The sequence below is a fragment of the Pholcus phalangioides genome, unplaced genomic scaffold (genome assembly GCF_987345545.1).
Source record: "Pholcus phalangioides strain wild (caught in Gottingen) unplaced genomic scaffold, Ppha-v1.0 ptg000022l_1, whole genome shotgun sequence".
NCBI classification, from domain to species: Eukaryota; Metazoa; Arthropoda; class Arachnida; order Araneae; family Pholcidae; genus Pholcus; species Pholcus phalangioides.
In genome coordinates this window covers 9,632,251-9,649,835 of record NW_028301615.1, presented here as the reverse complement: position 1 = coordinate 9,649,835, position 17,585 = coordinate 9,632,251, and the positions used below count along the sequence as shown (strand labels likewise).

Sequence of the window (17,585 nt, the reverse complement as noted above, 5' to 3'; positions counted from 1 at the left end):
AGTGATTATCTAGATAATTTAATAACAGAAAATCAACATTACATATATGGAATAAAAACTTTTAAACACCCTATCTGCTATGAAAAGAATACAGCAGGTAGTGTTATATATTAATGTAGCGCTTAGAAATTCTGATGATCTTGACATTACCAGCCAATCAGAGTTAAGCAACTGTGACGTCATAGAAACGTCACAGTAGCCCGCGAGGCTACCGTAGCTTTTGATCCATTTGGCGCCACCATATTCCATAGCGACATTTAATAATGGATATTCTAAATTTAACTTCAGTTCGGCAACCAGGGTTGATGCAGTGGGAAGTTCACGGGGCGCTCAAACGAAGGTTATGAGTTTGAGTCCCTTCGTAGTCATCCAATTTTTTTTTCTAACATCTTCGTTTGAAAAGTTTAATTTCTTATTACATTTAATTTTTTTCTTTTAACCGTTGCACGGGATAAATATGATTTATTATATTATAATTCACCACCAATTGTCAGATGCACGGGAATGAGTGGGGGGGGGGGGTGTTCCCAAACAGCGAACTTGGCGATACAATGGGGGGGGGGGACATCCCCGTATAATAAGTTATCGTTTATTGAATCACTAAAAAATGTTTTCATTTTTTTTCTGATTTAATCCAAATGTGGTTCAGTTGCATCAAATTGACAATAGTAACGGCTCGCGAAGCGAGCGCCCAGCGAAGGTGGGCCCTGCTATCATTTATTGATTCATAATGCTAATAGATTCATTAGAAAACCAAACATAGAAATTGTGTTTCGGCAAGCCACTGTATTTATTGCATGTCAATATAATTATTATTATATAATATACATCATTATTATTATGATCGTTATAGTATTGTTAAATTATATCATTGTAATATTATAGTGTGAGCAAACGAGACGTAATGACAAAATAAAAGCGAAATCGTTAATAAACGCTGGTGTTTGGCGATAAGTTGCCAAACGTATCAGCAGGAGGTACACTTTACACATACGGTGATGTTTCTATAACGTCACATTAGCCTGATTCTGATTGGCTGATAATGTCAAAAATATAAAAACTTAGAATTTCTAAGCGTTAGTATATATTAATACACATATATCAGCAGTTGAAGAAATTTGGAAGGTCAAGAATCATCTTGAATTGAAGAATATCAAATAGTTCCATAGCTTTTCCTTCAGCTTTTATGTTATGCTCTATTCAAATTGTATATTTTGCAAGAAAAAATACACTTATATTTTGTTTAAAATAATTTTGTAGAGAGTAGAAAACCATTTTATCATATTAAGTATTTATTATTTTTATAACATAGTCACTTTAAACTTAGTGTGCAATTTATGCTCATTTACATGCTATCAAATGAGAATTTTCAAATTGAAAATATTTGAGGGTTTTTTAGAATTAGAATTTATTGACACAAAATATACAAAACGGGGGAGGGGAATAAAACACGAATAAAGAGAAAACAAACACAATGGGAAGGGGAGAAAATCAATGCATATATCCATATTAGACCCAAGAGTCTATGTGATCATCCAAGATGACCATCATTGATGACCCAAGAGTCATCTATGTGATCTGTCCAGGGTCGAACTACAAATAATTTCAATGTTGGCAAACACATGCTACTGAACACTATACTCAGCATTATAAATATACAACCTCTGACAATAAAGTTTGGTGAATAGTCCTGTAACATTAACGTAGATGAAATGTTAACAAAAGTTACCTTACTGTTCTTTGAAATAGTCACCTCCCATTACTATGCACCGCTGAGATCTCCTATACATGTATTGAAACTTTGGAAACTTTGCAAGAAGTCTTCTTTTGGGATGGAGTTCAAAAGGCTCGTCACGTTTCGTTGGATGTCAGGAATATCGTCAAATCTCTTTTCTTTCAAAGCGAGTTTGAGTCATGGGAATAGGAAGAAGTCTGGAGGATTGAGATCTGGCAAGTATGGCGGATGTTCAATTTGCACGACCCCCTTTTTTGCCAGGAACTGTTTGACAATACTGGCTGTGTGAGGGCGAGCATTGTCGTGAACAAGAAACCATGAACCTTGTTGTGCGTACTGAGGTCGTACATTGCGTAGACGTTTCATGAAATGGGTAAAAATTTCAATGTACCTTGCAGCATTTATCGTCGTTCCCTCAGGTAGAAATTCTTTGTGGATAATGTTTTGACTATCAAAAACAGTGATTAGCATCGTTTTGATGCGTGATTTTTCTGCTCTGACTTTTTTCCGACGAGGTGATGCAGGAGAATGCCATTCCATGCTTTGCCGTTTCGTTTCAGGGTCGTACCTGAGACACCAGGACTCATCCTCAGTGACAATACAGTTCAAGAAATTTGGTGTTGCATCCGCTGTTTCAACAAAATCCTGTGAAGCCTGTAAACGTGCCTGCTTTTGATCGTCAGTCAAGTGATGTGGCACAAGAGGACAACATGCCTTTCGCATCCCTAAATTCTGGGTAACGATTTGTCACACGGATTCACTGTTAATCTGCAGTTCATCAGCTATCATGCGCACAGTTAATCAACGATCTTTCGTGATCATTTTCATCACTTTCTCAATGTTTTCGTCACTGACGGAGGTTGCCGGTCTTCCGCTACGGGGGTTGTCAGAAACACTTTCCCAGCCTTCTCTAAAACGGACGAACCACTCATACACACACTTCATGGACAGTGCTTGATCTTCATAAACACATACCAGCATCGCGTGAGTTTCTTTCGGTGTCTTGCCAAGCTTAAAACAAAACTTTAAATTGATCTTTTGTTCGTTCATTTTCCTGTTCTCAGTTAAGAACCAACGCACTAAACAAGCACTTTGTAAAACAAGTCTTTCACGGAACACAAACGACGCTCAACTGAACAACGGTGGCGGCAGATTGTCAACACCTGCCACTACGCATGTGCAGTGTTTTGCTTCACCAGTGTTACCAGATCGTCCGTTCTGACTTCATTCACCGAACTTTATTGTCAGAGGTTGTACATAAATGATACAAGTTGATCAAACAATAAGTACAGTACAAGGTATGGTTAATATTTTTATCCAATGGGGTGTGTGTTTCTTGCTTTTTTCTTTCTTTTCTTTACATAGAAGTGTAAGAGAGACAAAACAAACTTGTTCAAACACTTGGCATATATTGATGCTTTTTTAGAATTTTGAGTTTAGGTTAAAAAAATTTTAGAATTAAATTATAAGGAGTTAATATAATCTATAAGCAGTTTTTAAAGCAATTTTTTAAAGCGGTTTATGTTTCTTTCAAATTTTATATCATTGCTTAATGTGTTATAAAATCTTGGTGCTAAATATAAAAATTGTTTCTGAATGAGTGTCTTTTTAGGTTTTATGATATATTGAATTCCATATTGTCTTGCTTTTTTGAAAGTTGTGTCGCAAAGTGAACCACCTAGGTTTTTTTTTTTAGAAACAGTAAAATTCGATATAAAAGAAGTTTATGTATGTCATATCTATAATCAGCATTATAATTAATATTTGAAGAATAAGAATATTGATTAGATATTATATATATATTGATGGTTTTCCTTAAATTATTCATTATAAGTTCTAAATTAAATCTGTAGTCACCACCCTTATTAAGATTCAAGAGACCAGTTTATTACTCTATTTAGCCAGATATTTATTTTATATAGATCTGCTTCTGCATGGTTTTTCAAAACATAATTTTCTGCTGCTATGGTTATTGCAGTGTCATCAGCGTATCAGTTTGAACGAAAAAGAGGTTTATCTGTTAATTTGTTTTAGAGTGAATGTGCTGGTATAAAAACAGTATTATCACATCATTTCGTTTTTACAAGCATAAGCTACTTTTGTTGCTTTTGTATCAACTAAATTGAGCCTGGAGGAATATGTTAGAGAAACTCAGTAAATAGCAAAGAATATAATTTTGTTTTTGTAAAATGCATCGAAATGTCTGCTACAAATGATATAAAAACGTGATTTTGCTTCAAAACCATTGCAGCATAGCTGTTGAAATTAAAATGTATCAAGAGTAAGGTGCAGTTTTTCAATTTACCGATACCTTCATTACAGAAAATAACCTCTATAACAGTAATCGCCTATAAAATGACATTATTGTCTGCCCCAACATACTTCATAGTGTTAATATATATTCTATTTTTTTAATGATAAGTCCACAAAACGATGGTCTCTTGAGTATTGTTATATAGGCATTTCACTATGTCATATAATTTTTCTCGAAGAATTTCATTATTTCTTCCATATTTTCCAAGATTTATATTAATATTATCCACATCCACTAAAGGCCCATTTATGTGAATTAAGTGATCAAGTCAATTATATTTAAGTCATCAAGCACTAAAATGTATGTAGCTGTAAAGAACCGTTTACACACGTTTAGTTGATAAGTGAATAAGTTCAATAGAAGAGCCAGTCTATTTTTTTCAATTAAGACTATGGGATGTGCCAGTGGGCATGGCCTCATATTATCTAATGAGCATTCACTACTTAATTACTTATGTTGGGACAGTTTTTTGAGCACTTCAAGACTTAAAATTTAGTTAGCCATTCAATCACTCAACTTGTGGAAACAGCTGTATCCCTTGCTTCTTTGGCAACTTTTGATGATTTTCTTTCTAGTCCATTGGCTCTTTTCTTCCTGGTCATCATTATCTTCTGTTGTCATTTTTTTTTCTCTCAGCTATTATTATTTCCTTCAGTGCCTTTTTTTTACTACTATCCTGTATTGTCGTTGTCTGAAAATCAAGTCACCCCAGAGGTCACTAGTAATAATAGGCTTTTATGTTGAAGAGTGCAGCATTTGAATCAACTGAGCTTTTTTTGTTTGTCTCACTGTAACGTATATAGTGTTTTCTTAGTATGTTACCTTCAGTTTTTCTTACCAGAATATCTTGTTTTATCTCAGGTTGTACATTTCATACTGTCATTTATATTAGTAATTTTTTGAATACTAACCGAGTTTTAATCTTGCAATCAGGGTCTGTATTGAACACAGACTGTTTTTGACTAAACCCAATAGTTAGCCTATAGTTTCCTGACCTGTCTTTCTAGTGTTAACCATGGATATCAGTTCATCCTCATGTATATTGATTATTTTAAGACGTGGGGGAGGCAACTTCTCCCCTTCCACCCCCTTTCTCCGGCTATGGCTTTGGTCATGATGCTCAGTTTATGAACCAGTTGTTCACATGCATTAAGTGATTAAGTAGGAAACTAAATTTAAAATTGTCAAATAGTTTAAAATGTATGCAGACGACAAGGACCATTTACACATCATTTAGTTGGTAAGTGGTAGGTGATTAAGTAATTTAGTGAAATAAACCAGATTTTTTCTGCTGAGACCTATGCACATGCGCTAGTGTACATAGCCTGTCACTCTTGGAGGTTTCTTTTTGCTCTCTTGGAGGGGGGGGGGGAAAGTTTGATCTTAAGAGTGAACCTGTTTATGTTCCGTCGTCTCCTTCAGTTCAGCTAAAATTCTACAAAAATATAGGATGGATAGTGGCCGGATGACACAACTTTCAAGTTTGTTGAAAATATCTTTACCATGAATGTTTGTTGAACTACAAAAATGAAAAATACCTTAAAAAACAAACTAAAAACCAATCGATGTTGGAAATAGTGGAAGCTAGGGATTATTCTGTCAACGTCCTCCCAGGAGTTAAAAAAATTAAAGATTCTAAAAAATCAGGTGATGGTGTGGAGGATTTATCATACTATATTCAAAACTGGATGGGTTTGGAATATTTCCCTTATTCAAAACGAATTTGCTGCCATCTATTGGTAAAAATTTGTACTTAAGTATTTAACGTTAAGGAAAGCACTGCATTAAATTTTGAAAAAATAAAATTTCACATAATTGTTATATTTAATGAACCCTTAGAATTTCTTACAAACACCCAGAAGTTTCTCACATTCGGGGCATGGGCAGAGATACAGGGGGCGTGAGGTCATTGCCCCCAGTGTCAAAGGTGGAGTTGACTGATTTAATGCATATATGTATATACAAATTGACATCATCACTGTGCCCCCCCCCCAGACTTCCAAGTCTATCGCCGCCTATGCATGGCCTCCAAAAAAATCATATGGGGAGCCTACCAACTAATGTGTATATGAATGTATATGTATGATGAGGAATTGACATCATCTTGCTCCCCCAGGAGTCTGTCTCCACCTTTGTAGAGGGGGCGGAGCAACTTACATGGGAACAAAGATCATAATTATAAAATGATCGAATTTTGAAGTTGTGGGGGCGGCGAAAATCCTAGTTAAGGCCCTGACGTATTTTTCCCGTGTGAAATTTCTTATGAATTCGGTACATTATTAAGTGTGGGAGATAGCTATAAGCTTAAAAAACCTCTCCCTCCCTTTGAACATGCGCTTGACCTCCAAAAAAATTATCCAATGAGCATCAACTTAATTACTTATCGAGTGGAGACTGTTTCGGTAACTTAAAATTTCTTTTTCATTTAACGGGCCATTGATAAATGAGGTAAACAGACGAATTACCAGAAGCAAGATGTGTAAACGCTTTCGCCTGGAGGTGGTAGATTCAGTTTGCTGAGAGTGCTCATTTCGACAAAACGCCTCGAATCGGTTTTTTTTGACAACAGGAAATTGAACATTTCACTGCGCTGATTGCCGACCAACCAACATTCAGGAAGACTAATGTTGCGACAGAGTAAACATTCACGGCTGTGACAATCGCAACCTGTTCGTGTATTTCATTGGGTTGACCATAACTTATGCAGTCGAAAGCGGAATGTTCAGCCATTTACAAGAAGACTGGCTATATTTCACACATCCAAATACATGAGACCAGTGATGGTAAAGGCCCCTACACATGTTCAGTTATGCCTTGAACTGTTTGGTACATCCACACTACTGAGTTATACCTGTGCAGGCGAAGTCTCTGGAACCGCTTCTAGGTGATCTGTGGGGATATTTTCATTCTTCGATCTCTTTCTTCGCGTCTGTCAATCAGTTCGGATTTTTGCAGCGCAAGTGCTCTAAAGTTCAAAATTTTCTAACATGATTTCTACAAATGATGCTTTGGATATAGTTCAGAGTCGTAACTAGGCTGGGGCAACCGGGGCCTCTAACCGAATGGGCTAATCATAAAAAATAAATACTTATTTTGTATTTTTTTTTCCTTTTTTCAGGTGGGAAGCAAGAAAATATCTGCCCCGGGACCCCGAGAAGGTGTGCTACGGCCCTGGTGTAGGTGGATTGGTTAAGGCAGTAAAAGATATCAATTCCAAAAAAAAGACGGGTAATGTGATGCAAAGGTTGGTTAAGGAAAAGGCAACAATTTTTCGCTCGTTAAGTTATTACAGTAATTGAAATTCGCACCAAAAAATCGACAAAATTTTCTCAGAATGGATGAATTCATCCATTATGAAATTATCACTTGCATTCATTTTGGAATTATCTCTTTCATTAATTCTGGAATTATCTCTTTCATTAATTCTGGAATTATCTCTTTCATTAATTCTGGAATTATCTCTTTCATTAATTCTGGAATTATCTCTTTCATTAATTCTGGAATTATCTCTTTCATTAATTCTGGAATTATCTCTTTCATTAATTCTGGAATTATCTCTTTCATTAATTTTAGAATTATCTTTCATTAATGCTAAAATTATCTTTAGTTAAAATTTCGAAGGTTTTTTCAAGTTATCCATCTCGGCCTGTTTTTGCTTCAAGAAATGCTTGATTAAAGCTGCAGAATTTCTTCAATTAATTTATATGGGCCCATAATTAATTTCAAAACATCCTAAACTATATGGATTTATGCAAGTGGATAATATAAGACAATATGGAGACATTAATTTTCGTGCGTGAGAAGATATAAATAAAAAGCTGAAATTAATGTTATTAATGTTATTGTATGGATATCCACCTTAAAAGTGGGTCTGGCTCATTATTTTATATTTAGTTTCCTGGGCTTCGTATCTCTAAGCGAACTCAATATTTCTAAAATCAAAAATTCAATTCAATTTTTAAAATTATTGATGTGGCGGAAAACCCTACGAAATTTCCGCATTTCTATGATAAAATCGGCAATTTTAACATTGATCTCTATGGGGGATCGTGTTTCTTTACACCGAGTCACGTGGTATCCTTGCATTAGATGTAGACGACGTCGCGGCGGTGGCTGGATGCTCCCATGGAGGAAAGAATAACAGGAGGTGACATCAGGCAGGAAAATTGAAGCCGTTGTGGCAACCCTATGGACTGACAAGTAAGCCCAAACAAACCGCTCTTTTCCCTATACTTAACATGTGTTTTCCCGGATCGAATTCTCTTAAAATATTAATATCTAAATAAATTTAAGCACCATGACTGTTTAATGCCTCTTCAGGTAATCTACATGATCCAATAATGGGGAAAGATAAAATTTTATCCTTGTATAAGGGGTTTTTATATTTTTAATTTATTTTTGAAAGGGGAAGATCATTTTTCACTCTCAACTCGTCATAAGGTTTTTAGTTCAGTGCCTTCAATTTATTTTAAAAATTTGATGCATCACATTAATGTCTATGGAAATATGATTAATTAAAATAATATGAAGCTCCAATAAAATGCAATTTTCATAATTTTTTCTTTTAACTGTTTATTTTTCCTTTTTGTTTCGTTCATCATTATCATAGATCCGGGACATTTCGAAAGTGTTTGAGGCCCGTGGGCGCTCGTCTTAAGCTTTACATGAGGAATTTTGATTTCTGAATCAATTCTGAGATGCTCGAGCACTTTCTGACAGGGTCGTAGCAAGGATTTTTGCCACCCGGGACAAACAGCATTTTGCCACCTCCGTGCCCGTGCCTCAAAGTACTGGAAGTGCTCGAGCGTCCTCCACCACTGTGTATTTATGGTTTTGCTGCCTGTAGACTGTACAAATTTCGCCACCTTTCTTCCGTTCCACTCTCATATTCTTGAATACGTATGATTGAAATATATGCCGCCCATCCGAACCTTCCGCTATGTAGATGTAGTATTGAGAAAAAAAATATTAAAAATAAAAAAAATCTTACTGGCCTATAGTATTTAGGAAAATAATCACTTGGGCTGTTTCCCCCCCCCCCTCTTCATTTTGTACCTATTACTTTGCTTTTAAAGTGGCATGTGTACGAAAACTTGAAAAAAAAAACAGTTTCGAATTGAATTTGAAATCTAAAATTGTTGTTGTTGTTCTACCTAGACTGGAAGTATTTCTACAATATTTTAATATAAACAGCTGAAAGGCATTATATATGCTAATGTTTTGCATATATAATGTTTTTCGCAAAAAAAAAAGTCAGATTTTTTCAAACACCGCTTGTTCAAGTGTCTTTAAACATTGTGTCACTCTCAGCATTGAGGTATTACATGCTTTGGCATAATTTTTTTAAAATTAAAATGCCGAGAAGGAATTTTAGGGCACAAGATATGGGTAAATTTTGGTTATTTTTGCAAAAGGTTCCATGTTGTTGAAGTTAATATTCGAACTAAAATTGTAAAAGCTCTCGTTCAATTGTATAAATATATCCACAGAATTTGAGGGAAAAAAATCGAGTTCCTAAAGTGAATAGTAAATTTTTAAATGATTTTTAAAAACGGGGATGTTTCTCATAGGAAAGCATGGGAAGCCACGGTTTGTTTGGGCTTACTTGGTCCCTTTAATAGATCGATCACTGGCTACATCTGGCAACCCAGATTCCCCATGCTTTCTCAACGGAGGCGCTGGTCGCGTCACCTCCTGTTATTCATTCCTCCATGGGATGCTCATCTCCAGTAATATAAGCTCGATGTTCGTTGACATTAAGAGATGGGCAAAACGGTTCTTTTCTGTGAGCGGCTCTGAACAGCTCGTTCATCGAAATGAACTGCAGCTCTTTCGAAGAGTTGATCAAAAGTACCATCTAGCGAGGGTTTTTATAACTGTTGTGGTTTACCCCCTCCTACCCCCACAAAACAAAATCTAGATTTTCTTTCCAAATTACAGCACATTGCGTTTAAGCCAGGTTTTCCTAGGAGTAGAATTTCTGCGCTGTGTGCAGCGTGAAAATGCTGGTTGGTTAAAAACACGAAATTCAGGTGTCTCGACCAATCAGCGTTTTCACTCTGCACGCGCTGTAGAAACCTGCTCAGGGACGCCGGAACATATCTGCTGGTGTTGCTAAAGCAATACCAATCATTTGAATGGTATTGCTGAGCAATACCAATTATACCAATCACCATTTGAACATGGCTCAAATATTTCACTGAAAGCGCTTTTTTTTTTTTAAAATTAAAATTTTTGAACACATATCCGTGAGACCCTTTTCTTGTAAGGAGTTGCATTGCTGTAGCTCTTTCTGTTTACAAGTCATTTCAGGTCCAAGGGACTTTCTCTATATGTCCATTAAGTATGAAAATAAAATGAGCATCATAGAATCTCAATTCCACAACGGTAGTCGCTGATTTCAGACGGATCTCAACCCTTTGAGTGGCATTGACAAGATATCTCGCCTTCTTATTTTAGCAATGGCAAGCCCAAATAAACTGAAGAGCCAAAAAACTGGTACAGGCATGCGTATGCAAATAAAGAGATATGGAACCAATCATAGTGCGGCGCTGCGGTCGGCAACACCTATATAACACAACAAGTGTCTGGCGTAATTGTTAGATCGGTTACTGCTGCTACAATGGCAGGTTATCGAGATTCAAGTGAGTTTGAACGTGATGTTATAGTCGGCGCACGAGAGAAGGGACATGGCATCTCCGAGGTAGCGATGAAATTTGGATTTTCACGTACAACCATTTCACGAGTGTACCGTGAATATCGGGAATCCGATAAAAAATTAAATCTACGACATCGCTGCGCCCGGAAAAAGATCATGCAAGAACGGGACCAACGACGACTGACGAGAATCATTAAACGTGACAGACGTGCAACCCTTCCGCAAATTGCTGCAGATTTCAACGCTGGTCCATCAACAAGTGTCAGCATGCGAACCATTCAACGAAACATCATCGATATGGGCTTTCGGACTCGTGTACCCTTGATGACTGCACAACACAAAGCTTTACGCCTCGCCTGTGCCCGACAACACCGACATTGAACTGTTCAGGACTGGAAACACGTTGCCTGGTCTGATGAGTCTCGGTTCCAATTGCTTCGAGCTGATGGACGTGTACGGGTATGGAGACAACCTCAAGAATCCATGGACCCTACATGTCAACAGGGGACTGTTCAAGCTGGTGGAGGCTCTGTGATGGTATGGGGCGTGTGCAATCGGCGTGATATGGGACCCCTGATACGTCTAGATACGACTCTGACAGGTGACTGGTACATAAGCATCCTGTCTGATCACCTGCGCCCATTCATGTCCATTGTGCATTCCGACGGACTTGGACAATTTCAGCAGGACAATGCGACACCCCACACGTCCAGAAATGCTACAAAGTGGCTCCAGGAACACTCTTCTGACTTTAGACACTTCCGCTGGCCATTTAAACCCCCAGACATGAACATTATTGAACATATCTGGGATGCCTTGCAACGTGCTGTTCAGAAGAGATCTCCACCCCCCCCCCCCCTTACTCCTACGGATTTATGGCAGCCCTGCAGGATTCATGGTGTCAATTGCTTCCAGCACAACTTCAGACATTAGTCGAGTCCATGCCACGTCGTGTTGCGGCACTTCTGCGTGCTAGCGGGGGCCCTACACGATATTAGGCAGGTGAACCAGTTTTTTTGGCTCTTCAGTGTATTTTGCTAAGTTAATCCCTCTCAGTGGAACACTTTCTTAATCTATTCCAATGGTTCACAAAATTTTGTCAACCACGGCTCCCTTGCCTAGTTCATGATTCATCAGCGGCTCTTCAGGACATATTTATATATATTTTCCCGTATAAAAGAACTTCTTCAAAGCATAAACAAATCAATATCTTATGAACGTCGGTGAAAGAATCCATAGACACATTATGTATAACATAAACATTTACTACACATAATAAAGTAAAGCGGGATTATAACAAAGATACAAACGTACGTACGGTTAGCTACTGACAAATATTCCACATCACCGCATGAGGGCGCTGAATGAATGAATGAACGCCAGAACTTTGCCACTGGACTTATCCCGTTGCCGAGATCTCTTCCAGCCCAGCTTCGTGGCAGAGTCTGGAACACTTTATTTAGTGTCAAAAAAAAACCATACAAACTTTTTTACAACATATTTTCCCCGGACAATTGGGTACTGTCGCGATTAACAAATTTTGTGGTGATTACAGACGAGGTGGGATTAGGAGTTGGAGAAGTTTCGGGGTTTAGTTAAGATGAATGTACACATATTAGGATGGAGGTATGTTTTAAAAGCAATTGAGCCCCCCCCCCCCACCAGCCATATCATCTGTTATCTTACACTTGCCATATTATATACACAGAATACAAAAAGGAAGAGAAATGAGAATCTTATTGTGAAATAAAAAATATATACACCCATATGAGCGAGTCATCTCGCTTAACACCTTATTGGTGAGCAAATGGGTTTGATAACTTGCGACTAGAAGCCAGCATCAGTTTTATTGGGTTGAGCTCACTCGCTCCGGTGGATTTAATGAAAATATACAAAATAGAAGTATTGTGTGGGGGAATATATACAATTAGGGAGCACCCGTGGCATCTCGCTTAGCACCTTATTCGGTGAGCAACATGAATCCGACAATATGAGTTCGCACGTGTGTTGTGGACATGAAATGCATGGACAACTTGAATGGAGGAAAGAGAAATACACACATTTATATACATATATATAACTGCCAGGTCGAGTCGTCTCGTCCTAAACCTATTTTGGTGAGCAATGTGGGCTTGATTTAAATGGGGGATTGTCTGGAGAGAGCCTTAGCTAAGGATCAGCTTCGGTCTTGGTGTTTTGGTTGACTCGATCTGGCTGGTTATATTTATATTAAAAAAAAAAATATATATATATATATAAAATATAAACTACATGTGTAATGGTTATTATGAAACCATTCGTGTCGTTCCGCCTAGCACCCTAGCTAGAATAGCGGCATGAAGGACACTTGTGGTTATCACATTTACATCATTGTAACGGGAATGTCATAAAAATTCTTGTTCGGGTCCCGTTAGTGCATGCTATATCATGTATTAGTAGTGGCAGTCATGTGGATATGATTTTTGTTGTTGTTTTTATCCATTTCTGTTTTTTCTCCCACTTATTTTTACAACATTTAAAACATTATTTTATAAATCTGGTGGACAGATTTCTTGTTTTTCGTTGGCGTGTATATATCTGACAAGGCTTGTAATCCTTGCTGCTGTGTTTTTGTTTTTGATTATTTGAGTGAACCATTGTTTTCTATTGTTTTCGGAATATTTGTACATGTGTAGATGTTTTGTAAATTTGCACTCTGTTGCGTAGTGAACAGGAGTACCCACTATACCGCAGGCACATTTGTCTGTTCGGCGGCGTTTCCGTTCGTGTAGATATATAGGGAATGGGCCGTGTCCTGTTATGAAGATAGTCACCTCCCTATTCCAGTTTAGTGTGTTGCATGTGACTCGAGGGACAATTTCGTGCACTTTCCTAGCTGTTGTTCCTTGGTCCCAAATTTGCTGCCATTTCTGGAGGGTTGCTTGTTTAAGTTGTCGCTTCAGGAGCGTTAGTGGGAAAGGGTTATCAAGTTTACTGTCACAGTTGATTGCAGCTTTGGCTAGAGAGTCTGCTCTCTCGTTTCGAAGATTACCTACATGGGCCTTGGTCCAACCTAGGAAAATGTTTGGGTTATTTAATAGACGCCGCCTTAATTCACGTACTATTGTGTTTCTATTTGTTGGATCTAGAAGTGCTTGAAGGGAGGAGCGGCTATCAGTTATTATTAAAACTCGCTGTTCTGCTCCCGTTGCGTATTGTGCAGCTGCTTCTATCGCTAACAATTCTGCTTGGAAGTTACTATTGTTTTTATCTAGCGCTGCTTGCCACGTTTGCTTTTCTGTATTGTTTGTGTATACACAATAGGCTGCCCCGACGCCTTCATCGGTTTTGGAGCCATCTGTGTATATGTGGGTGTTTGTTAGTTTTATATCGCATGAGGGCGCTGTGCTCAATACGGAAATTGCATTCCATAACATCAACACTTCCCCTGAATGTAAATTTCGATTGCTTACAAAAAATTATATTTCGGAAACATTACGTACACCAAGCAATTTCAGACAGTTTACATGTTTACATTGTGAGAGACCTTTGGTTAAAATATCACCTCCCATCTCAGTCGTTGACACATGTTCTAATGATATAATATTTTCATTCAAAGCCTCTCTAACAAAATGATGTCGGATATCGATATATTTAGTACGACTATGATACACAGAGTTTTCAGCCAACTTTACGGAACTACGGTTATCAACAAATATTTTAGTTTCACATGTATCATGCATTCCTAACTCTGAAACCACTTTTTGTAAATAAATGGCTTCCTTAACTCCTTCTGTGAGTGCCATGTATTCTGCTTCAGTTGAAGCAACAGTCTTTTGATTACGGGATTCCCATGAAATTAGTTCCACTTAGTACAAAACAATTTCTAGTATAAGATTTACGATCATTATTATCATTTCCCCAATCTGAATACAAATACAAATACAACGCCACAACAGACAAAATGCCCAACGAGGTGGCTGATAAAAAGATACCCATAAAAATATGGTTGTCATATATTTAAAAAATACAGCAATCCAATTCAAAATGCAATTAACACAAATTATAAACAATACATACACATGATAAAATATTATACAACGCCCATAAAGAATACTTATGGTTGTCTTATTCTTAGAATGGATAGCTTCTCGATATACCCCAACATGTTTATCGTATTTCTTTTTAAACGTGTCAATTGTGTTACAATTTACTACCTCCGGGGGCAAGCTATTCCATTTATTAACAACCCTATTAGAGAAAAATTCCCTGCTACACCATAACCTTGCATTGTCCCTTACTAATCGATACTGGTGTCCCCTTGTAAAAGCAGTCGATTGGCGGTGTACTAAAAGTTCATGGTCCATTCTATCCATCCCATTGAAAATTTTGAACACTTCGATCATATCTCCTCGACACCTGCGTTCATCCAATGTAAACATATTAAAAAAATGAAGTCTCTCTTCATAACTCAAGCCCTGTGTGCCAATAAGGACACGCGTAGCTCTTCTCTGCACCCCTTCAACCAAGTCTATGTCCCTCTGTAGGTATGGTCTCCAAAACCTTACAGCCTACTCCAGTCCAGGACGAACTAAGACTCGAAAAAGCGGAAGACTGACTTTAGGGGAACGCGAAGAGACCTTTTTGAAAATAAGACCAAGCATTCTATTCGCTTTTTTGACCACCGCTGAACAATGTTCAGAAAACCTAAGTCGCTCGTGAGAATGAGAATTCCCAAATCGGTGACCCTAGTTGCATCCGAGATAGTGACACCATTCAACTCGTAAGGTGAATGGTAATAAATGAATGGAGTATGACGTTTAGCGTAGATAAGTGCATGGTCGCTCATTCGAACCAAAATTAGCGACCATGCACTTATCTACGCTAAACGTCATGCTCCATTCATTTGCCCATGCTGCAATCCTGTTTAAGTTGGTCTGGAGCAACTCCCTATCGCTTTCATTCCCGATTACCCCCATTAGCTTCACATCATCTGCGAATTTGCTAGTAATCCCATCGATACCCTGATCGAGTTTGTCGATAAAAAGTGAAAAAACTATGGGACCAAGGACACTTCCCTGAGGAACTCCACTTGTGACGTCTGTCAAACCAGAGAATTCCCCGTTCACCATAACTCGCTGCGACCTATTTCTTAACCACGATTCTATCCAATTCAGCAAGTTGCCCAATATTCCAATCTCGTGTAAACGCTGCAAGAGTTTGCCATGTTGGACCCGATCGAATGTCTTCTGGAAATCAAGGTAAGCAACGTCGACATTTTTGCTCTTACCCAAAGGCTTAGTCACGTAATCATAGAAGCAAAGGAGGTTAGTTACACACGACTTCCCCTTCCTGAACCTATGCTGATTATCCGACAATACATTATTCTCGTCTATCCACTTCACAAACTGCCTTTTAATGATAATTTCCAAAATTTTCGAGAGGGAGCTCGTCAAACTCACTGGACGATAATTTGACACCGCTTCTCCACTACCCTTCTTAAATATCGGAACAACGTTATCCAGTTTCCAATCTGTCGGGACGATACCCTCAACAACACTACTCCTATATATCTGTGCGACTGGCCCCAACAATTCATTAGCACATTCCCTGAGAACCCTGGGATAGATATCAGCTGGTCCTGGTGCTTTGCTTGCACATATATTTCTTAGAAGATTTGGGACCTCCACGTCTTCTACTTGAATATCGTTGAGGGTTTTATTACCCCATGCAACACCCGTGTATCGAATATCATTATCTCCATTAAAAACCGACGCGAGAAAGTCATTGAAAGCACTACACATGCCTACATTGCTCTCTACCCTAGAGCCTCCTTTCGAGAGGGGGCCAACCGTCCCCTTACATCCATTATTGACGTATCGAAAAAATGATTTTGGGTCAGAGCCAATGTTATCTGCCAACCTAGAGTCAACTTCCTTTTTACTATCCCTTATCGCTTTCTTCAACAGTCTTCTTCTATCAGTATACAATGATAGGTCACCTCGTCCACTTTTATACTCTCTGAATGCTCTTTTCTTTTCAAGATAAAGGTTCCGCACGCTATCCGTGAACCATACAGGGTGTGATGTACAAACACGCATGCAAAACAGAGGACAGCTTCGTACTAAATTCTTCCCATTGACTTACCACCCCTACTGATTCCAACCGGTCTTTGAAAACTTCCGCTAACCTTCTTCTCAAAACATCAAAGTTAGTTCTCCGGAAACAAGGAACCAGTCTTTTGTTATCAACCTTACCCTTGGAAAAGTTACAGTGAAATCTGACGATACGACGATCACTGGAAGAAAACTCTTCCCCCCACCGAAACATGCTCCACTAGATCCTCAGAACTAGTAAGAACTAAATCCAAAATAGCAGTACCCCTAGTGGCTTTTGATACATGCTGATACAAAACATTTTCGAGCACCAACTTAAGGAAGTCTCTTTCATACTGATCTCTAGATGAAAGGTTCTCCCAATCAATACCTAGGTAGTTGAAATCCCCTAGTATGAGAATCCTCTTACGCTTACACATGTAGGAAATTTCATCATGCAATTTGGCGATGTAGTTTTGATCCCTATTCGGTGGATTGTAACAAACCCCAACAATAAGTTTATGACGTCTTTTGTTCTCAAGTTCAACCCATATGGTTTCAATATCACTTCTCTGCACGTTACACTCTCTAGCCTTCAAACAGGATTTCACGTATATCAACACTCCACCCCCTTTCCTATCAGATCTATTTCTCAAAAAAGTATCGTATCCTGAGATGTGTAAGAAAGATTCATCCCCATCTTTTGCCCAAGATTCTGTAATGGCTATAAGATACCAAGCCCTCCACAACTATCATCCCAAGTAGCACAAAGATATAGATCTATATCGTAAAATTTCAGTTTCC

General features: G+C 38.1%; 1 protein-coding gene and 1 long non-coding RNA gene across 2 annotated transcripts in view; one reads left to right on the top strand and one right to left on the bottom strand.

The window, feature by feature from the left end:
- Positions 1-6,922, bottom strand: part of tun (N-terminal glutamine amidase tungus) — a 32,612-nt gene extending 25,690 nt beyond the window's left edge. The window contains exon 1 of the mRNA XM_089249390.1: positions 6,515-6,922. Within this exon, the coding sequence (XP_089105516.1) occupies positions 6,515-6,630 (116 nt within the window). The 5' untranslated portion in view covers positions 6,631-6,922. The remainder of the gene's footprint in view (positions 1-6,514) is intronic.
- Positions 1-17,585, top strand: part of LOC149069437 (uncharacterized) — a 529,602-nt gene that overhangs the window by 272,310 nt on the left and 239,707 nt on the right. The gene's annotated exons all lie outside the window — the stretch shown is intronic.